At 44.1% G+C, this 21,967-nt stretch overlaps 2 protein-coding genes across 7 annotated transcripts in view; one reads left to right on the forward strand and one right to left on the reverse strand.

Annotated features, from left to right (window-relative positions):
- efr3a (EFR3 homolog A (S. cerevisiae)) overlaps nt 1-3,540 on the forward strand; it is a 101,458-nt gene extending 97,918 nt beyond the window's left edge. For all 3 annotated transcript variants that reach the window (XM_040049329.1, XM_040049330.1, XM_040049328.1), the window contains one exon: nt 412-3,540. In XM_040049329.1, coding sequence (XP_039905263.1) covers nt 412-517 — 106 coding nt within the window. In that variant the 3' untranslated portion in view covers nt 518-3,540. The remainder of the gene's footprint in view (nt 1-411) is intronic.
- A 3,175-nt stretch (nt 3,541-6,715) lies between these two features.
- On the reverse strand, nt 6,716-21,824 carry oc90 (otoconin 90). Of its 4 annotated transcripts, none has more exons than XM_040049337.1 (13): nt 21,460-21,824; nt 20,687-20,752; nt 19,737-19,985; nt 19,464-19,553; nt 17,999-18,208; nt 17,270-17,383; nt 17,076-17,150; nt 11,619-11,885; nt 9,711-9,809; nt 9,455-9,626; nt 9,130-9,236; nt 8,215-8,479; nt 6,716-7,797 (listed from the first exon to the last, which is right to left on the reverse strand). In XM_040049337.1, exons 3-13 carry the CDS (start codon nt 19,981-19,983, stop codon nt 7,482-7,484), a joined length of 1,962 nt encoding a protein of 653 aa, XP_039905271.1. In that variant the 5' UTR covers nt 19,984-19,985; nt 20,687-20,752; nt 21,460-21,824; the 3' UTR covers nt 6,716-7,481. The 4 variants fall into 4 exon arrangements, with proteins under 4 accessions (XP_039905271.1, XP_039905272.1, XP_039905274.1 ...); XM_040049338.1 differs by having other exon boundaries at nt 19,737-19,988; XM_040049340.1 differs by having other exon boundaries at nt 19,737-19,814; nt 19,890-19,985; nt 20,687-21,824.
- Nucleotides 21,825-21,967: the final 143 nt, after the last annotated feature.

Raw genomic sequence — 21,967 nt, forward strand, 5'->3', positions numbered from 1 at the left:
CTCATAGTCATGCTTGCATCGCTAACACGGCGTTCTGGAACGGTTTGAGTTTTCTTTGAGTTGCGGGTCGTTCCCCTCACTACTGCCCGCCTTTTGAAAGGATTTTTTAGAGGAAATGAAATGCTCCTTCAGTCATTACCTGCTGTGTAGTTCTCCTGAGTCACAGCACTGTGAGCGTGATTAGACCGGCTGTGTGCGTTAGCTGGGACGTGCACGTACGTGTGGGCAGGACTGTCGGAGCGCTGGAGGCAGTGCACAGGTGCACACGGAGACACTTTGAAAGGGACAAGAGCCTAATAATCAGGTTAATCAGGTGGTTTTTGCTTCCTGAAGGTTACATTTGTGCACGTCTGCCAAACAAAACCAGTTTTTCCTTCTAATTTAATATCTTGTTTCACGCCCCGTCACCAGGCCTCCTCCCAGCCCGTCCGGAGTGGTTTCCATCTCAGCGGGGCACACCCAGCATCAGTCCGTCCCCGTCTACGAGATGAAGTTTCCAGACCTGTGTGTCTACTGAACGCACACATCCACAAACCAGCTCACACGCAACATTGAAAATGCACAGAAAGAACAACACACTCACATCTGCACTCCAGTCTCCTCTGTTCAGGTGGCGGGGATGCCGTCAGGGACGAAGTTTAAATCCTGTTTCCCGTCTTCACTCAAACCTGCGTTAATCCACGCTGCTCTGATTGGTTACACTTTGTTTCCTGACTCGCGTCCCTGAAGCCAAACTGAACTTTTGAGTCACCAAGAACAAAAAACAACAACAAAAACCCATAAACTGCTTCCACTCTGAGGTTTTAGTGTATTTCTGCTGAATCAGACGTTGCTTCTCTGTTCCAGTCCAGCCAAAGCTTCACTCCTTGTACATACGCTCTTAAAAAAGCAGCGTGAGGCTCACAAACGCAGCTCCTGCCTCCTAACAACTATCTGTCTCCTGTCAGTAGCCGTCGGTGCCGTCACTGATTAGTAGGAATGTGCAATATACATATATATATATATCTATATTAGCTGTCAGCTATGAAAACTGAAATTACATAAGTGGTGGTAGAAAGCAGTTTAGTTTCAGGCTCGCTGCTCCTCAGCTCTTCGCTCTAATCTTCAGTCTTTGCTGTTTAAGATAAGTGTGTCACAAATGACTCCAACAACCAGCTGAGTTCTTATAAGTAAATTCAATGACAGCAATACTCGAACTGCTTGGCAGCGACACTCTAAAGCTGAAGAGTCGACGTTTGGACGAGTAGAAATGGGCTCGCTCGTGTTTGGTGATGACGTGATTGTTTCTGAGAGGCGTGAGTCTGTAAGAGGAAGGTCAAGAGGAGTGTTCATGTCCATCAGCTCCCACCTGAGACTCTATAAAAGATGGACATAGTCAGTGTGGTTTCAATTTAGTGGGGAGCTTTGACATTGGATTACCAAGTGGTGGAACTAAGACTGTATACTCCACTAGTACTACTAGTACAGTAGCCACAGGTGGACAAAATCCGAGACATCAGCGTCTGGTGTTGAGCTCCACATTTGGAGCCTCAGTGTTGAGGTTTTCGATGATGTCATAATGTAGTCACATGATCAGAGCAACCACGTCTCCTGTATCCAGATGAATTATCAAAAAAACATTTTTTTTAATCTAATCAGGATGTAGTCATGTTTATTTCTGCTGAAAGCTTCAACACGAGAGTCTGAGGACTGTCTCACTGCTGGAGTCGCCCTCAGGTGGCCGTGAAAGGAACTGCAGTCTTTGGTGCTTCCATATTGGCAGCTTAATGTTACAGTAATGAAGACGTGATTTATAAAATGAAACTACAATCTGAGCTCAGTGTTTACTGACGTCTAAACGCAAGAAGGCCGTTGGGTCTTATTGTCAAAGAGTTCAAACCTTTCAGATACGGAAGCTACATCCATCTTTAATATACAGTCTGTGGCTTTGACGATGGTCCTTAGAGAAGTTGTTGTAAAGTTTGTGTAAAGTTCTTGTGGGGGGGCTGATGATTTTAGAAAGGACTCTAAACTTCCTCTATTAAAAATTTGGGGTTAATATTCTCAGAGATTGCAGTGAAAATATCACAAAAAAATACAAATGTAGCATCTTTTAAAGAGTTGAAGTTTATTCCTCAAGTATGAAACAGTGCAGTGATGATCACAGTTACAGGCCTGTGTGTAAGTAAAATTAAAGCTACGCGCTCTTTGTTTGTAATATTTCCTGATATGAGGGGGAGCTGCAGGCTCTGATCCAGCTCCTTGACTTTGCGCTGTAGTCCCTGCGCACGCCTGCTTTCCATGAACGAATCAGCCGCCTCACAGCTTTGTTGGCAGCCTTAAAAAAACAAAAAAACAAAGCTGTTTCATTGCCAAACACAGAAGTTTGATTTTAAAACGTCTCAATCTAAAAAGGCTGTTGTTCGTATCCCGTGAGGAGCCATATGGTGGAGCTTTTCGTTCCAAAACGAAAGCGACCGGCAGCATCAAAGTTAACCTCCCCGCTGGACGCATTAATATTAATATCCATCCTCAGCCCCGTGGCGATACAAAGCAACTGACATTTTGGAGGATTTAATCATCCTTGCATTTTCAACAAGTTATCACAGGGCCGTGATTTATTTCCAAAACGGGTTACAGGGGGCGCTCTGGGAACGGGAGGATTCGTATGTGGTGCAGCTGCAGCTGTGATCTGTAATAGCAGATGGTTATCAGTGTTTTCCTCTGATCTGAGCTCAGCGTGGGAAGAAAATCCCTCCAGTTGGAGGAAGGTACATGCTGCTCTGTTTGGTGCGAGCAGCTGTTGGAGGCTGAAGGTCGGCGCTTCCTTTCACTCAGAGCTGATTGGTGTGTTCGGCTCGTCAGCGAAGGAGAAATGAGTTTCTCGAGCGCTGGTTGTGTTTCTGAATGAGAGATGCTGGCTAAGCTGGAAGTCTGTGTTTGGCATCACCAACACGAGCCTCACAAATCTGAGAAACTTTGTTAGTAATGTGTGTTTTCAGCATCGGGTCGAGGCCAAGCAGTTTGTGAATGTTTGATCTGGATACGTGACAAGTGCAGGTTTGGTGCGACTGTCCCGATCACATCGCAGCGTCACATCTGTACAGTTGAGCCCGTGCAGCTGTTTGGACGTGGATGCTTTAATGTGCAAGGCCAGGGTCACGAAAGCTGCAGGACATGAAGCAGAAGAAATTCAGAGATGAAACGTTGGCTGCTCACGGAAAGTCGACATAAATACTGATGCCAAATTTTTAGGGATTCTTTTTCTTCTTTGCTTATATTGTAATTTTTTTGTATTGAATATTGCAGAACGTTGTGTTGTGATCCCGTCGTTATGGTGAATTACTCTATACTCCACTTCCTCTGTGGAGCCAGCAAAGCTACAACAAAAACAAGAATTTAAGATTTCAATTGATTTCCCATCAGTTCTTCTTCTGCAGATGGAATTTTAAAGCTTCTCAGGTGTGCTCGGGTACCTTCTTGTTTTTCTAAACATGGTCAGTGACCCAGGTCTGGGGTAGTGTCCACTTTAACATTCAGGTGTGCCAAACAGACTAACTTTAAAAGTTAGAGCAACTATTATAGAATTTCGACTGCCAGTGGAGGTGGAGAAAAGAAGCTGATTGGCACATGATGTCAAACAATGTTACCAAGGTGGTTGCCTAGGGAACCTGATAGCCACAAGTAACCAGCTGTCACCATGGGCAACAAAGCGATGCACTGATGGTTGGATTGTGTGTCTGGGTACAAACTTACTACAGGCTTTTAAAAGTTCACGACCAGCATCAAGGTGATAAACGTGACCCTTACCTTGCACATCAAAGCAGTCCCACTTTACTTTCCTTTACCTTCACGGTTGCTGACCGTTCATCTTCTCCGATTGCCGCTTATGTATCGATAACCAGCAACAGGGTGGGTTTGACCTCTTAACATCCATCGGGCACCAGCGACCCGGTCAGGGTTTTGTTGTAGCCAAATGCCAAAAAGGCACATTTTTGAGAAATTGAAAGGTCTTAAGGTCTTTAACCAAACCCTAACCGGATATAATCCAGTGGCTGTTTGGAGGTGAAATCTTCTGTTCTATAAGTATTACATGTCTAATCATTGTACTGTGTGAAACGTAGGTTACAGAGGACTTTTTACTGGAAACGATGAGCAGAGCAGCCTGAACAGAGAAAAGTCTCTTGCTGTTTTTTTTTTTTTCTGTGCAAATCTACGCAACATAATGTCTTAGCTTTAAACTCTCGTGCTTTAACATCGTAGAATCATAGCTTTTAAAAAACATGCATTATATGAACTAACTGCATGGCTCTTTAACTTCAGTCATCGTCGTTGACCCTCCGAGGGACGGGACTGGGATCAAATGCTGAAACAAAATCTAAACGAGCTCTTTAACGGCCGGATCCTGAAGTTGGGCTTTAGAGAAAAGTCGGGTTTAGATGTGGCTGGAATACATGATATCTTCCTCTCATGAATGTGTCGTCGCAGCAGCATATATATACATATATATCATATTTTTGTACATTTTATGCATCACGTATCATTACATTGTTGCCTAGCAGAGATTTTAGAGGTTGGGAGATTTCTTCTAAGACGAGGACAAAATGCTGAATTCTTTATACTCGTGTAGTTTTTTGTTGTTACCTCGATGGTTCAGGTTTCAGCGGGATGTTGCGTGGGGGAGATGGTCTCGTTTTTATTTTTCAACTGTAGATTCTATTATACCATTTCAAAAATAATGAAAAATGAATGAATATATGGCTCTTTAACTTCAGTCATCGTCGTTGACCCTCCGAGGGACGGGACTGGGATCAAATGCTGAAACAAAATCTAAACGAGCTCTTTAACGGCCGGATCCTGAAGTTGGGCTTTAGAGAAAAGTCGGGTTTAGATGTGGCTGGAATACATGATATCTTCCTCTCATGAATGTGTCGTCGCAGCAGCATATATATACATATATATCATATATTTTTGTACATTTTATGCATCACGTATCATTACATTGTTGCCTAGCAGAGATTTTAGAGGTTGGGAGATTTCTTCTAAGACGAGGACAAAATGCTGAATTCTTTATACTCGTGTAGTTTTTTGTTGTTTACCTCGATGGTTCAGGTTTCAGCGGGATGTTGCAGTGTGGGGGAGATGGTCTCGTTTTTATTTTTTCAACTGTAGATTCTATTATACCATTTCAAAAATAATGAAAAATGAATGAATATTATATGTAAAGCCAAATGTTGGTTATTTTTGGATAAAGGAGTAAATCAGTGCAATCTGCTAATGTTAAGATCCAGATTTATTTTTCTCTAAGTGGCGGCTCAGGCTCAACCTTCAGACCTGAAACTCTCAGATGGTCCCGGTTGAAGAATCGGCTCCAGATTCACTGAAATCATTTAAAATTGGGTCCACAATAGTCGGAAAACTGTGTATTCCCATATGTGACCTCGTTCCTGACAACACTTCCAGGTTCCTCCTACGTTTGAAGACCATCTCTTGGTGTTCTTCTCCTGGAAAACTCCTGTAATCTGCATAAGCCTCAAACGTTGGTTTTTCTGTTAATCAAGATGCCCGGTTGTCCCATCTGTGGAAGCATTTAACCCAATTCCACCTTCAATTTGCCAAAGGTCGGATGAATGTCCTACAAGAATTATACTGGAAAAAAAGTCCTCTGCTTTTCCCAGATTTAGTCAGAAGAAGCACGAAAAGATGGGTGGGGGTTGCAAAGCGGCTTGCAGATGCTGCTTCAGCCTGTAGGCTGGTTCAGTGGACCAGTTCAGGAGCTCGGCGTCGTGTCTGAATTAATGCTAAACTTATTGACAGGAAATAACGGCTACAAGGGATCGTAGCCAAGCGCTTGACATTAATTCCGACTTTTAATTTTGATTCAACGGCACCAGCATTTCCACAGATTACTTTAAAACTCGTATCTCAGTCAAATCCGATGTTCACTGGAATTAAACGCTCACGGATCTGATTGGAAGTTTGTTTTTTCGTATACACGTTCATCGGTAGCGATATCAGTAAAGCCGTCTAAACCTCCATGAAGACGTTACAGGACATAACTAAACGATCGTGTTTGTGGGAGGAGCTCACCTTCAGACGGGTTTTGTGAATCTGGATCCGAGTCTGTGTTTCTGAGCTGAAACGTTTAAGACCGGCTGATGTGAAGTCTGTAAATGATGTCGGAGCAGTCGGTCTGCGAACGAGCCGCTCTGCTACTTTTGATAAATGGACGGTATGTTCAACCGATTCAGCTCAAGCAATCATTCAAATAGTACCAGCTGATGTATTAATGAACTTTAAAGTAAAAATGCTGAACAGTTAATAACCGTTACGGTAAAATATGATGTTGTGTTTGCACTTTGATCACTGTGTACCTGGTACTATAGCAGAAATAAATCGGCACCGATGTGTGTTTGGTACAAACAGATCTTAGAAGTATTTTTGATGAAATGATCTCTGTGGAGCTGTGAAAAGTTTCCCTCCTGATTGGTGATCTGAGTCCTAAAACTAAGACAAAAGAAGAGAGCAGAATATTCACGTGAACTCTTCACCTTTCAAGATGGATTTTTTTCCAGCTGTAAAATGTCAAGAACAAAAAAAAAAAAGCTTCCGATGTTCTTTTTTATGTTTCTGATGTATTTTTGTGCCAGTTTTAGAGATTAAAGGCGTCGCGTCCGTGTTCACAGTGACAAACTTGCTATAGCTCGGCTTTGTTTCAATCACACTGATGGTTTTAACCACTAGATGGCGCTGAGGCTCCCGCTGCTGCTTCACGCGTTCACCTTCATTGTTCTTTTGGTGCATTTCTTTCAACTTTTCATCTCAATGACAAAACTACAGCTACGTGACCTCAGCTGCTTCTGGAGCCTCAAGTGGACATAAGAGGAACTGCACTTTTCCCAAACCTGGATTTGCTGTTTGCACAAAGCTCCAGTGAGTCAGGAAGTATGTGAGTTTAGATTATCTTGTCACGTTTGATTAATTTGGTCTCAGAAATTCAAAGGGACTTCCTGAAACATCCGAATCTCAGTTCCCAATCACGTGGAACAGAGAAAAGCAGGAAACGTAAGAAGCTGGAAGTAGTTTCATGTTTTATTTTTACATTTTGATTCATCGACTGAACAAAATCATAAAGCGTTCAGTGCACATTGTTTCTGTGAAGCTCGGCAGCAGCAGAGCCTCAGCGCTTCATTACAAAGCCTCTATTGAAATAGAAAAATGTGCATTGACATTAAAGTGTTTCTATCAAAGCTGTTGAGTCGTCGTGTCTTTATTACGGTCGGCTCTCTGAACCGATCAGAGGAAGATCCCAGAGAGGCGTGTTTACCGTCATTTATTCAACAGATTCATTTCATGTGTTTAAAAAAAATCAAAGTAAATAAACTGATTTTCTTCTTTTTTGAATCAAAGCTGTCAGAAAACGTTGAGTCCAGCTTGTGACACAGCAAGGCCCCAAAATGACTTCACATCACGACTGTCACAGAGAAGGAATTCTTTAGCTTCTATTTTTCCTCCTCCTCTTTCTCTGTTTCCTCCTCTTCCTCCTCCTCTTTTCCATCTTTCTCTTCCTCCTCTCCACCCTCTTGCTCTTCCTCCTCCTCCTCCTCTCTGTCTCCCGGTTGCTGCCCCTGGCCCTGCCCTGCACTCGGCCTCGGGTTCTGGGTTTGAACCCCGCTGAGTGTCGGTCGCTCCCTGCTCTCCTCACTGGAGGCAGCAGGAGAAGGAGGGGGAGAGAGAGGAGGAGGATGTGTCAGGTCTCCGGGTGATCCAGCAGAAGGAGTCGACTTCTCGGCGTCCTTCAGGTGGGAGCTGTCATGGCTGCGGAGAGAGATTTGTTTTTAATTTCATGTTGTTTGTGTTGTGATATTAGAATATAAAATTAGGACCTTACTGCATGAAAAAAAAAAATTAAAATTATCTATATGATTTTCTTTATTAACAAAAACAGTGAGATCTTCATTTTGTGGCTTTCTGACGTTAGCGTCTGCAAATCTGTTTTTAAATGATGTAAAAGTGGAAACAAAGTAGCAGCTGAAAGATCAAAGGATCTGATCATCAGCACGGCACTGACGGGACGAACTTTGTGTCGGTGTTTGTTGAAGCTCCATTCGATTACATGGAAATATTCAATAAATCTTTATTCCAAATGTTGTTAATTTGTCATCTTCGTAGTTGTTTGAATCATCACTTTCGCACACGTTTACCTGCTTTTCCTGCTGTAAATAAAAAGCTCACCTGTGAGGAGGTTGCAGAGGTGGAGGTGTGTTCGCAGCCGTGTCCTCCTCACTGCTGGCGTCCCCGACCTCCATGTCCGACTCCTCGCTGGACTGGGGGGAGACCCTCAGAGGTTTGGGGGGTCTGCTGGCTCGGCGGCAGGGGGGCGTCGACCCGTGGCACTGCGGCGCCGGCAGGCTGTGGTTAAAGTGTGCGGCCGCCATGCACTCTGCTGTGGTTTTGTCGCATACACACTGTAGTTTGTCGCACACAGTGACCCCCTGACCTGAGCAGAGTGAGGAGGGATCAGATGGAGAGGCCAACAAGCGCTTTAGAGGTCTAGGAAGTCGAATATGATGATGAGCTTTTTTAAAAAACAACATCATACTGCAAATCCAGGCTGTCATAAGGCTGCTGTACCTGGAGGCACAGCAGCCTTATGACAGCTGACCATTACCCTGGAAGCAAGGAGAGCTACCGCCAGTGCCCTCGCTCCTCCCCTCACGTCTGGTAACAACGCTCAAGATGCCAGACAGGAAGCCGAGCTGACTACACACATCATCAGGTCCCATCAGCTCTAATTTATACTGGAGGGGAAAATAACTCATGGCTCTCCAGGGATTTGGTAATACCCGTCTTATCTGCTCGCAAAGAAATTAATTCTAGCTAAATGTTGGATACACCAACAGAAGCTCAGTATAACGTTTCATAAACAAAAAACACGAGCTTTTCAGAAAACATGAATCTGCAGGAAGACCAGAGAACCTCCCTACAGTGGAAATCGTTTCTCACGAGATTTAGAAGGTGAACAGTGTTTTTTCTTCCTCTGTGGCAGCTGCAGGTTAAATATTTACATTAATATGAGAATCAGGTGTGAAACTGATCTGATGTCAGCAGTGCAGCAGACTTGGGTTTCGAGGGATTTGTCGTACTCACATCGTGGTTTTGCGTTCTCACAGGAGATCTGAGCGTTGAGCTTCCTCTCCGGCCTGCAGCCCATCGAGCTGATCTGCTTCAGGCAGCAATGATGGAAGAAGCAGCACCTGATGGAGACCAGCAGGAGTCAGTCATCAGGGTCTCTGCAGCACTCACACACTTAAACTTTGGACCATAACACCATGAAAGTATGAAGGATGTGAAAAGCAGCAGATGTATTTGTGCGCTGATAACTATCGCGCTGTTTTGGAGAATCAGGTAACCCTGACGCAGCTGTCGGCGTCTTCATGGACAGTCCCGATCCTTATTCCTCGACACAGCTCACCTGTCCAGCTGATCCAGAGGCTGACCGCCGCCCTCCTGTCCACAGTAGCAGCCGTACATCTCGTACTCATGTGGGCAGCGTCCCGTCAGGCAGTGGAGCATCTCCCCCAGCGCCGGCATCTCCCGCCTGGACTGACCGTCGCTGGCGTACACGCTGAAGGAGCGACTGCATTCTGCTGGGAGGACGCAAAGATCTCAGCTCAGCCATCAGTGAAGAGCTCCACTCAGACTTTGGAAGTGCAGCTATCCGTGGTTACCTTTGATGTCTGGCTGCAGGTCTATGTCAGTCAGCCCAACAGACTCCAGCAGGGACCAGGCGAAGAACGGCACCGCCATCCTCTGAGGAGCGAACCAGTCTGCCAACAGAGAAACGGTACATTTAAAAAAGCGTGACCTCCAAGCAGCGGCCGCGAGCTTCAGAAGAGGATGAAGAAGCACTGCACGAGTACAGAGTCAAAGATGGCTGACATTTACATGGATCTGTGGAACTTAAGTGCAGTGAAAAAATACAGAAATAAATTTCAACCGCAACTCCCGGTTTGATGATCAGGTGAGGAGCACTGTTCCACATTTAAAGCGTTGTAGCTAATGGTTGGTCAGTAATGGATGAAGCTCCACCCAATGCGTTACCATCCCCTCACATGTCAGCCAGCAGGATCCTCAATCGTTCATCTACTTTGTTGTAATTTTGCCAGTTTACAAATCACTAAACTTTATTGATACTCAATCGTCTCTAGGTGCTACTACACTCCTAATCATCTTGTTTGGAGGGCCTTAAAGACATCTGCAAGAATTAAAGACTTCACAGTATAAAAAGGTGTTCCCATCGCCTGGCATGGATCCACTGATGTGATTTTTTTTTTTTAAAAAGCCACATGTACAGGGCTACAGGACCTGGCACTAAAGGTTCTGGAGGAAATTGGCTTGAGACGGCTCCACCAAACTGTCATCTGATGAAAATATCTGCTGTTTGAAGAGTGAGCAACTCGAGCTGAGCTAGAACGGAGCTGTACATTTGTGCAATACCAGTTTTTACCATAAGATGGCGCAGTGAGTCCACGTGTCCCACTGACACTATAAAACAGGGACGTAGCTATGGTAACATCACCCAATTGTTTCGGAGACTCAAGATAAGCGTTCGCACCATCTTGTTGAGGAGCAGCGGGTCTGCCAGTTGAACCGCATGCTCATTGGCTAATGACTTGTGCCAATGAAAATGCAGTTTGACACTACAGCTAATCCTCCATTTTTTTTTTTTTTTCTTTTTTTTTTTAATGCAACCGAGATTTACTAAATTTATTTGCAAAAACATGACCCAGAATGAGTGACGTGCAGCTACAGCGTCGCCATCTGGTGGCCTCCACATAGATGCAGGTTTAAGGTACTTTTGCCTCGGCTTAATTTTTCTGACCTGGAGCTACGTCCATAATTTATACTGTTTAACCCTGCAGTCATTTACAAACACTCTTCTTTGATGGCGTCCTGGTAAAAGGAAATGAGCGTATAGCGCTAATAAGAAATATCAGCAGAGTAACAACACACCTGCTTGTAAAACGCTGCCCATTTCTGCGTTTTTGTACTTAAATTCTCAAATATTAGATTCAAAGTTGGGAGTTTCGGTTTTAATTTTCCTTTTTATTGTGACTATTCTTCTACATTTATTGAACAGCTTCTGCACAGCAGTCGGTTAACATGTCTTTTCCACAGAGTTAAAAACAGTGTTTTTCCTGTTTTATACCTCTGAGCTTAAGAAACCAGTGTTTCAGCAAATGTAATCTAAAAAAGCCTCATTCTCAACCCCATCAGCACTTAGACGTTTGCTGTGTGTTCGTGTGTTTGCTCCTTTGGGGATCTTTCTCTTCCTATTTCGCAGCTTAGACCTCAATATTATTAAAATAACGTTTATTGTTCCTGTCAGTTATGAGCCTGGCTGTCATTACAGGTCACAGATTACTTAATTTAACTTCCATAACCCTTTGAAACATAATTAACTTTATTGAACCCCTGAGAGAAAAATGCTTAATTTATTCATTTCATCTGAATTTTCATTTAACCTGTCGAGTCAGAGAAGAACGAAGAGGTCAGACAGGAGAAAGGCAGAAGGCCTCCTGATGGGGAAAATGTTGCATTTTATGAAGTTTAACCAGCGTCTGGTCAGACGTTACCGTCCGAGTCTTTCTCCCACGAGTCGTCCTCCTCTCCTCCTTCCACACTCGGAGGTTTGACCGTCATTGTTCCGGTCTTTTCCTCGGATCCAGCCTCGGCGGTGGAGTGTGGCAGAGGTTTTAAAACCGCTGCTGTTGTGCTTCGGGTGTGGACCTCCCACCGCGGTGTGACGGAGGTGGCCGGTCTCCTCTGTGTCGTCTCTGCGACGGTTCTCACTGTAGCCGCTGATGAAGATGTGGTTGATGCAGATGTTGGGAGCGTTTCACCTGAAACGACAGAACGGTAGCTGTCAGCTTTCTGCAGGAATCCCATCGTGCAGGTTGACTCACTGAGACTTTGAGGAGCACGGCCCCTCACTGTGAGAACGTGATTAAAAGTCTGCCCTCGCATTTGAACAGTCACAGGTTTCAGCTCCACACGGTGCCTCTGCATGCACATGTAATGCTGCTGCTGTACAGGAAGCTACTCTCACATTCCCATGATTCCACTCTGCTACCAGGCCTGATTTGGTCGATCTCACATTCAGGGTCATCTCCTCGTGCACCTCTGGTCTGTGGTGGCTGTCTTTAGATCTCTCCACAGACGTCCTGTTAGGTTCTTTTTACTCGTACCTCTTTGAAAATGCTGAAACTACTCCAGTCTGTCAAAAAGCTCATCCTTCTCTCACCTGCAGCAGATGGCCCCGCCCCTCCCTGACCCTGGTTCTGTCCGAGGTTTCTTCCTGTTAAAAGGGAGTTTTTCCTTCCCACTGTCGCCAAAGTGCTTGCCTTGGGGTGACTGTTGTTGTGATTTGGCACTATATAAATAACATTGAATTGAATTGAATCGAAAATCCTTCTATTGTTTTTTTTATTTGGGGGAGGAGGACAAAGTTGGCACCAGTCACCAGTTCAGGTCATCAGTTTTACCCTGGAAAATGATTTAATGGCGTACAGTGAAACTTGCATTGCCCTGGTCTCACTGAGAAGATGGTAAACAGAACACAGACAGCTGAGGTTTTTCACTTTCTGATCTCGTATATCAGATTGTATAAATAAAACTATAAATGTTTAAAGCCACACAAACTGAAGTCCATCTCCTGTAGTGGGTGGCGGTAGGAATCTGAATTACTCAAACAAGCCTTAGATCCCTCCTGTAAAGTCAGCAATCCATCTACCCACTGCACCCATGGTGTCACAGTTTGTAATGTAACGCAAAGGGTTGTTTTTTTTGTTTGTTTTTTAAAGAAACAGAAAATGTAGAGTCCAGTAAATGAGCCTAAGAGGTTAAAGGTGAGGGCTTACTTTAGAATAAATAAGTCTAAACTTTGACTGGCAGTTACCCTGATGGATAAAGTTAAACACTTCTAGCTAAACTGGAAGCTGTCAGTCTGAATCCACCACAGAATCCGTCTTTAATGGGAAACTTGGAAGTCTCCTTCAGTGGACCGCCCGCTGTTCTGGGATGAAAGCACAACTTTCAAAACTGTAAATCTAAAAACAAACAAAAACTATTTTTGTGTTGAAATGCAACAGAACAAAAAGAAATGTGAGAAAACGTGCTGTGAAGATCACCCCGGAGGCTTTGTGGCTCCCCTCGCTTCATTTAAATATTCCTCACACATCTCTGATGAGCCGGCTCAAGCAGACTCCTGCAGATTGAAGTGATCCTGACATTTCATGGCACAGATGCAAATTTCAAAGACGGTGCAAACATGTCATTAAATTCTCACACCCACAGGTCGGCTTAAATGCTAATTCATCCCCATCAGGGCGGGGCGAGCTGGGCCTTTCTCACCTTGACTCTGAAGACTGAAAGCAGCAGCAGGAGGAAGAGGAAGAGGAGGTGTGGCATCTTCCTCTGATGAGTCATCAGGAGGGGTGGTGGTTCTCGCTGGTTTGGTTTGTGGGAGCGAGCTGCTGGTTGAGGCCTGTGTTGTGACTCTGGTTGTGATCTGTGGGCCTGGGAAGCAGGTCAGAGTGAGGAGTCCCTCCCTAATCAGCCCTCCTGACCACTTACAATAAACTTGGAGAGAGCGAACATCGACTCCTGCTTCAAACTCCAGCAGAGGCTGATGTCTGAGCCTTCACATGAAATTCTGCGACTGAGCCGGTCAGGTGAGCAGAGCGACCACGAGGATGCTCAGAATGTTTTTTTTTTTTATTTCCCATCATCACCCACCAGCTTACTGTAATGCTTTGTTCTCTTACTGAGGAGAGAGATCACCTGGACCTGGACAGCAGCTGAAATAAACCAACCACGCTGTGGCGCTGACACGTGTGCACGAAGGTCTGTTTGTTATCGTAGTAAAAATGTAGGTGTGACTTTGTTTTTGGTTATTCAGCCTGTAACACGAAGCAGCGTGATTAATGAAGCCGTAATGTTGTGAAACATGCAGGAAACACTGATTTTCAACTTTGTTTTGGGGCAAAGTTGACAAAACGGTGAATAATTTTAGTAATTACAGCTTTTATGTACTCAGTGATCTGATCTGTGCCTCGTTCTGCCACAGACTTTTTTATTTTTGTCACCAAGTGCTGCTCATTGTTGAGTTATCAGGTTTGTTTCCATGATATTTTCAGGTCTGTACCTTACAATATTAAACTAGATGACAGTTTTATACACATTAAAAGCCAGAAAGTCTGTCGCTCAGTAGGTGATGCAGCTTTGCACTTTCTGACTCTGTGGAAAAAGATTCAGGGGAGAAAATAGCTGCACAACAAAGAGTACACTGTGGGGGGGAGCAGGAGCTTTTTTTCCTTCAATGAGTCGCTTTAAAGGCTGTGGGTGAATATGCTGGTGACGGGGTCAGCTGGCCTCTGCTGCCGTCTCAATAATTGCTGTGTTCACTTTCAGTCTAATAAAAGGAGGATTTTTTGGGAAGCTGCAGGGAGCTCGCACTGCTCGCTGTGATATACACTGATGTGTATGCTGACAGCTTGCTGTGTTGTTACATTGTGAATATTTGTCTCTGATATTAAAGTTCAACTGCACCTGCGGTTGGACCGAGCACTTCTGGCATGTTAAAATAACATCGTTTATGTTTGTCTGCACGAGCAAAGGACAAACTTTTGTGCCAAAACTTAAATATTTTTGCAAATGCAATCATCAGTGTCGCTTATTTTAATGATCTTCTGTTGAAGGTAAACCTTTCACCACCAGAGGGCAGCGTTTTAAAGATGATTAGATGTGTTTTTGTGCGTGCACTAATGTTTTTATCCCTGCCTCTGTCTTCACCAGACACTTTGCACCATCTTGTGGTTCACACTGGTATTACACTAACGTACAGCCCAGCTTTAGTTCAGCTTCAGCTGACATCTCTTTAACGAAGGACACAAACGTTTTGGACAAAGTCCTGCTGTTTGGGGGTTTTTTTATATTCTGTTCGCTTCTTGTAGTTTTTAAAATACCCAAAAAGTGCCTTTACATTTACTTTGTCAGGTTGAAATTGAATTATTCTGTAAATGTTACAGTGGCAGCAGTAATAAGACACCAGGCTTCAAAGTCTACAGGCCCACACATGTCTCTAAAACATGAAAACCCTCCACGCTGATTCTTTTCCCCACAAATTGCACCTCGACTAAACCACACTGGCTGTTTCCCATCTCACTAGTTCTCCTGAAATTGTAAAGAACGTACATGTTTGTTAGTAGGAGGCTGATGTTTGAGAAAAATTGCTGGAAACTGGGGAAGTTTGACCAGGAATGAGGACTAGAAACGTGGAAACAGCCAAACTGAGAAAATCGGTAGCTCTGAAGAGCACGTAGCCCTTTCCTATCTGCAGCTGCCTGATATCGGTCAGCTCATCCAGCCCTCTGCTAGAAAGCCAATGAGCAAACATCCTTGAATGTTTCGCTGTACATTAAGGTCAGATTTTTCCTCCTCCGAAAGTTTCTGTAATGAAATGCCTGCTTGTTGCTAAAGAAAAACAAGCTGACCTTCAGCGGGCCTCGGAGAGCTCGTCTCCTCTCTGACACCTCCCTTCCCTCTCTCCTGTGAAGCTGGAGGTGGTGCTGGTGTTAATGTGAAGCTGACACCTCCTCCACCTTCTGAAGAGCGCACAACACAAAGGCTGTCAGAAGTGAGACGTTAATGCAATCCACTTGATTAATGCCGGCATTAAAGAAAAAAGCTGGAACTGGTCTTTTTTCTTTTTCTTCTTGAAATTAAAAATATACCCGGTGATTTCTGAGCGAGCGAGGCCCCTCAGACACCTGTCAAAGCCTCGCTGCGTAATTGCAGACGCGAGGAGAGGAAAATAACCACTTCAATAGTTACATGTTTTTTACCCGGCAGCGGGGTTGTGACACTCGATCAAACCATTTGGCAGCTCTCGGTGTGTTTGTGAAGCAGCGGCGAGGAAAGAGTCTAAATCCGAATCACGTCTCTTTTATTTGAAGGACAAAGACTCCCGGTGAAGTGCCTGCGTCGATTAGAGTCACACCTTACTCCTCTGTGTTGTACAACTTAAAAACCCACAAAGGAGTCGCACAGACTCATTTTATTACATGAAAAGACAAACTGTATTTAAAAGATGGAAGCAGCCACTGTGACATGGCTTACTGATTTCTGGACTCTGCATTTTTAACGCCTCACTGTTAGCATTCTGAAAAACTGCAGATTTTCATAACAAGTCACCATAATTGAATATGATGGTGGTTGCTAATGTCAACAGCTAAAGCTAACTAGCTCGATTGATAAGCATAAACTGTAAACTTTCACCTTCCCTGTACATGTGCAATGGTTTAAACCATTCATAGAGACCAAAACCATTTCTGCAGCAGCGTGTTAATATGTTTATTTCTGCTGTATATGTCAGTCTACAGCGACTGACACAATTTTGGAGCCTGCCTCAAGTGGACATTAGAGGAACTGCAGCTTTTGTTTTTTTTTGCTTAGGCTTCATTTTTCAGCATAAATATGTCATAGTTTGTCAAATACCAGGGGGTACTACTCCATCCTGTTATACGTCGCAGTACGCAGGACAGAATATCCTTCCTGGCCATCCTTATAGCGAGAGGGTCAAAGTTTAATATTATGACAAAATTGTACGTACCATTTTTATAGACCGTGCATGTTGATAGAACAGTTGATATAACTTCATAAGGGAAGCTGCAGAATAGCTCAAAGGAAAAATATGCAGTTTAGAACGAAGCAGCTAAAAATGAAGCAAATGTCAAAAACTGCAGTTACCTCTAGTTGCCACTTGAGGCTCCAACAGTGAGTCAGTCTGCATGTTCACAATAAGAAATAAAGATGTTCACAGCTTGATACTGAAAACAGTTTTGGTTTAAACAGTTGAATTCCTCCTAACTGCACAGAGGGCTGTACAGGTACCACTTCCTGTTAAAAGGAAGCTCTTTCTCCCCACTGCAGCCAAATGCTGCTCATAGATGACTGTCTGTCTCGTAGTCTGATAATTGTTGGCAGTGGCACTTTATAAAGCTGATATTTCTGTCCCCCTGTGACAAACTGACCTGTGTGAGGAGTTTTCCTTGGGGCTGGCGGTGTTGCTGCTGTTGTCATTGTTGTCGTTTTGAGCACATCAAAGACTGAGGATGAAGAAAAGAAACATGAATATTCAAACTTCCCAATGAGTCCAACTGAAGTCTTTTGGGACTCACAAAGGCCTGATTTATTCTTTAGTTCCCGTCATACAGTATGAACTCACAGTGCTCACCAGACTCTTGCTCCTCTTCATTGTCCTCCTCCTCTTTCCCATTTCCTTCCTCCTCAGATGACTCAGAGGGACTCGTGGTGGTTGTTGTTGAGGCTAAGATTAAACCTGTTAATAAGGAGGCAAAAGAGCTTCATTTCAGTGCTTTATTTGACTTCTGGTGCTAAGACAGAGTCTCACACAAGCTCAGACAAGGGCAACATACAACAATCTCAATCCAGCCAGTAACTCCAAAGAAAAATACCCAAACAATCCACAGTCACAGGAATTCAGAAAAATAAAACTACATAAATAAACCAAACTACTTGACAGCTGGTTAAAAATTCATCATGCTGGGCTGATTTTTTCATTGTGAATGAATCTCCTGTCTCCATAAACATGTTTTGAGGGGTCATCATGGCTGTGCACCGGGCCTACGCGAGCTCTGCAGACTGTTGTACATGTGTACCGCCACCAGAGGGCAGTGTCATGGACAAACAACTAAAGCTCTTGAAATAATTAAAGATACAAATGTTTGGAACAATCTTTGGTTTGGCTTCATTGTAACTTTCTCATATGGACAATCTAATCTTCAACTCTATGGGGGTGAGGGCGGTGCCACCCTAAGCCCCTGCTTTGACCACACCCCTGTCCTTTTAATTCTTTTTGCATCATCTATAATTTGAGATAAAAAAAAAAAATAAAAATCAACACATCATAAAAGGATAAGTATTTCTTCATCACCTGTCTCGGCTGATTCTTCCACGGCTGCTGATGTCAGCTCTCTGGGAGTTGTAGGAGGAGTGGGAGGAGTCGATGGTAAAATGTGACCGAGCGGCGCTGATGCTCCCGTTTGATTCGCCTGTGCGTTTTCAGTGGCGGAGCTCACTGAAGAGGTCAGCTCGGATTCTGCTTCAGTTGGCGTCTCTTCGCCATGAACGCGCAAACCTGAATCTGCAAGAGATAAAATTATAACGTCATCACATCACAGATACTCTGTCGGTATTTTTGAAGTCCTGTCTCACTTCTCTTGCCTTCGGTGTGCCACAAGGTTCCGTTTTGGTGCCTTTGCAGTTTCTATCCTGTTGTTTCTGCTCCCTCTTCTGCACATTTTGACACTTTTAAGAACATTTCTTGTCACTGCTATGCAGATGAGGTTCAGCTCTATGTTTCTTTTAAACCCCAAGAGGTTTCTAACCTGCAGATTTTGCTGAGACGCTATTAAAATAGAGGGTTCAGTCATTTTCCCCCACTTGTGAAGAGAAAACAGAAACAGTGTCTTCTTGCTACATTTGCTGAATCTTCTTTTAGGAATCTTAATTTCCTGAAAAAGGAACATTTAATCTAAATTTTTGACTCACCTTTCAAACAAAAAGTAACTTTAGAGTCCACTTTAAGATTCTGATTTCGACATTTATCACCAGCGTACAGTACGCCAGCAGGTCCCTGAGGTCATGTGATCAGGGCCTACTGGCTGTACAGCGTATGAGGCTGGGAACTAAAACAGGAGGAGGGTTTGCATCAGTCCACAGGCTTTTCTTCAAATCAGTGGTCTCTTTTAAAAGCAGCTAAAAACTTCTTTTTAAACTTGCTTGTGGGGTAACTTCATCACAGACCCAGTTGGAACAAACACACTTGTGAAAAATAAGACGCTGGTGTTTAATCAGGTTTCAGAGCTCCCTGTGGGCTGTGGGGCTGGAAGCTGCCCACAGGTGTGGAAGGAGGTGACCTTGAGGGGGGAAATCAGCCACTTTTAATCAGTTATGCTTTTATGATTATTAGCGATCTGTATTGTAACTGCACCTTGCATAAATACTTTAGTTTTGTTGCACACAAACAGAGTCAGAGACACTAATATCCATTTAAAGTTTGACTGGATGAAGTTGCAAGTTTCTCTTTTGTGGTACTCCAAAGTGAGATTATGATTAATAATATTTCTGCACATAAAAAGCCAGTTTAACGAAGGTTTTCTGGCTCCAACTTGCACCCGAGAAAGTTTCCTTTCTTTTTTCTTCTGTCCACAGACGAGGACACGTTCCTCATTTAGAAAATCTTTTATGAATTAGACGCCGGATGAATCACTGCTCAGTTATGGGATCATATAAAGCACACCGCGTCATTGAAATAAAAAGAGCTGCTTTATATTAAGCTCGAGGCGGACGTTTGTATTTATCAGTCGTGATCGAGACGCCGAGTGTTTCTGGCTCACCCCGGCTGATTGCTGGAGGATTGTGGGTCATCTGATCCCCATTTATCTCTTCCTGCTCGAGTGCTTCCTCTGCGGCGCTCTCATTCAGATCTGTAAAAGCAGGAAACGTCTGAGCCAAGTGAGTCATCGAGCAGCAGGAGTCGAACAGCGGGGAAATTATTTCTGCTGTTTTGGAAGCTGTCCGCCGGTCAGCATCTAGCAAATGTAATCTGCTAGAAAAGTACTAGAGAGAGGATGGAGGGGAGACGGTGAGGTAACCGAGGTAACAGTTACCTTTAGAGATATAACTCAGGTGTGTCATCTCTGCCTCTTCCACCTCTGCTGCACCTCCTGCACCTTCCTCAAGCTCCTCTGGAAAAATGAGAAATATTAGGATAACACGCAGATGGTTAAACCTGTGGCCCGAGGGCCAACTAGAGGTCATACCAGCAGGCATCAGCGGCGCTGGAGTGCTGAGGTTGTACTCCATGGCCTCGGTGTCACTCTGGTTATCCACCCTGCCTGTTGTTGGTGGGTCCATCCCTGCTGAGGAGACAGTCACAGTTCATTCATCATTCACCTGTCTGGGATGCAGGTAGATGTTTTCTGGCTTTATTTAATGTGTGAGTCTCATTTTTCTTTATTTACTGAATGAAATGTTCACACTGAGGCTTTAAAAGTGTGGACACCAAAAGGCAACGAAGGCTGGCGCCATCACTGAAATAGAATATCAAGAATATCAAGGCTTAATGGTTTCTGTGTCTGTCTTAGAACGACAGACTGATGGGTGCATGTAGCTGCTAGCTGCCTGCTAAGCTTCACTCTTTACTAACCGGAGCGACTGAACTGAACCTCGTAACCGTGTTCGTGCTATTTTTAGGCGATTACTTCTCGCACATCAGATCATGATCTGATTTCATGATCAAAATTGTTGTTTTCCTCTTGGTTAAAGACCAAAACAAGCTTCATTAGGAGCTTCTGATTGTAGACGTCTGACCTTTAAATGGCAGTGAGTAAAAGCTACCATCAGACTACATTGTTAAATCTGTTTTATCAGAAAAGGAAACCTGTTTCCACTCCATTAATTCTTAAAGGGAGTGGAGGGAGGTCCATTTTATGAGCACTCCGAGTTCAAGGCTGGAAGCATCTTAAAACTCTCCAAAACCTGAAATTTCACTTTGTTCTGCTCTGGAGATGTGCAGAGTTGTAGAAAGTAAAGCGAAGCATAAAAACAGGAGTTTTACCTGCTGGCAGGAAGGACGAGCTGGAGAAATTAAAGCTTTCTGAGGTGTTTTCTGCTGGGAGAACATCTGCAGAGACACAGGAGAAGTTCAGCCTCTCCACACAAATATACACTCGAACAAAGCAGAGAGAAGGAAACACATTAATGCGCTAACGTGATGCTTCATATCTCAGTTTGGATTTGTGTCGGCAGGATCAACGTGAGCCCAATATTCTCTTTTATGTCCTTTGTGATCAGAAACTTAGTCCAAGGATGTAAGCACTGCTTTACAGATATGTGTAACGTATGGACCTCGACAGGCTCCTGATCCTGTTCAGTTCAATCTGCTCCTGACATCAAAGTAACAGATAAAGTGAGTTCGAGCTGATCTCGAGTTTAAACAGAGTGGGTTCAGTTTCAGACAGATCTCAGGTTGTCGTGCGTGACAGGTCGGTGCAGTAACTTTTCTGCTTTAATAACATCCTTCACTTCAGATTCTCCTGATTCTGAGGCGGCGAGCAGCTCGGCTCGACGTGACATCTCTATCTGGACACATGGATGAAAGGAGGTCTGAACAATCACTGGTTTCTTTCTCTTTTAGCTGGATGTGGGCAGGAAGCTGCAGCTTAAACATCCAGAGGTCCTTGTTTTAATTGGCTGAGGTGTGACTCAGCCGTCTGCTTTTCTGCCCAATCAATCGTTTCCTGTGATGCGACATCGCCAACCCACTCAGAAAGTGACGCGCCGTCTCAGGAACGCTGATCGTGGCGCCCCCGGAGTTTCACACAGACTTACCTACTGCTCTGAAGACTTCACCTGTGTCCTCGCCGCCGCCGAGCAGATCTGAAACACACGGTCAAACTAATGAGAAACTCAGACCGATGTTAGCTGCGAGCTCTGTCAGACACACCGGAGACAAGGCAGGACTAATGAGCTCACTGCTAAAATTGATTAAATCAGCCTCGCTCAGAAGGACAGCGAGGCCGAACGTACAGCAAGAGTCATGAAGAAAGATCTTCAAAGAGAGCAGAAGTTTTTTTCCTCACAGCATCAACGATTCATCCGGCTTTACGTCAAGAGACAGAAACACTGAGACCAAAGATCCACAGACGAGTGGAAAAGTTCTCCAAAATGTTCTGAGACCAAATTAAAAATCTGTCACAAGACGAGTGGAAACAGTTTCTCCAAAAGTTCTGAGACCCCCCAACTTCACAAAATCTGTCAGAACGAAGCGAACCAAGAACCCTGTTAAAGGAACCTGTGCCACACTAAGCCTGGATGTTTCTGAAAACAAAGTAACCAG

This window comes from Simochromis diagramma, unplaced genomic scaffold (assembly GCF_900408965.1).
Source record: "Simochromis diagramma unplaced genomic scaffold, fSimDia1.1 OVJJ01000355.1, whole genome shotgun sequence".
Classification (NCBI taxonomy): Eukaryota; Metazoa; Chordata; class Actinopteri; order Cichliformes; family Cichlidae; genus Simochromis; species Simochromis diagramma.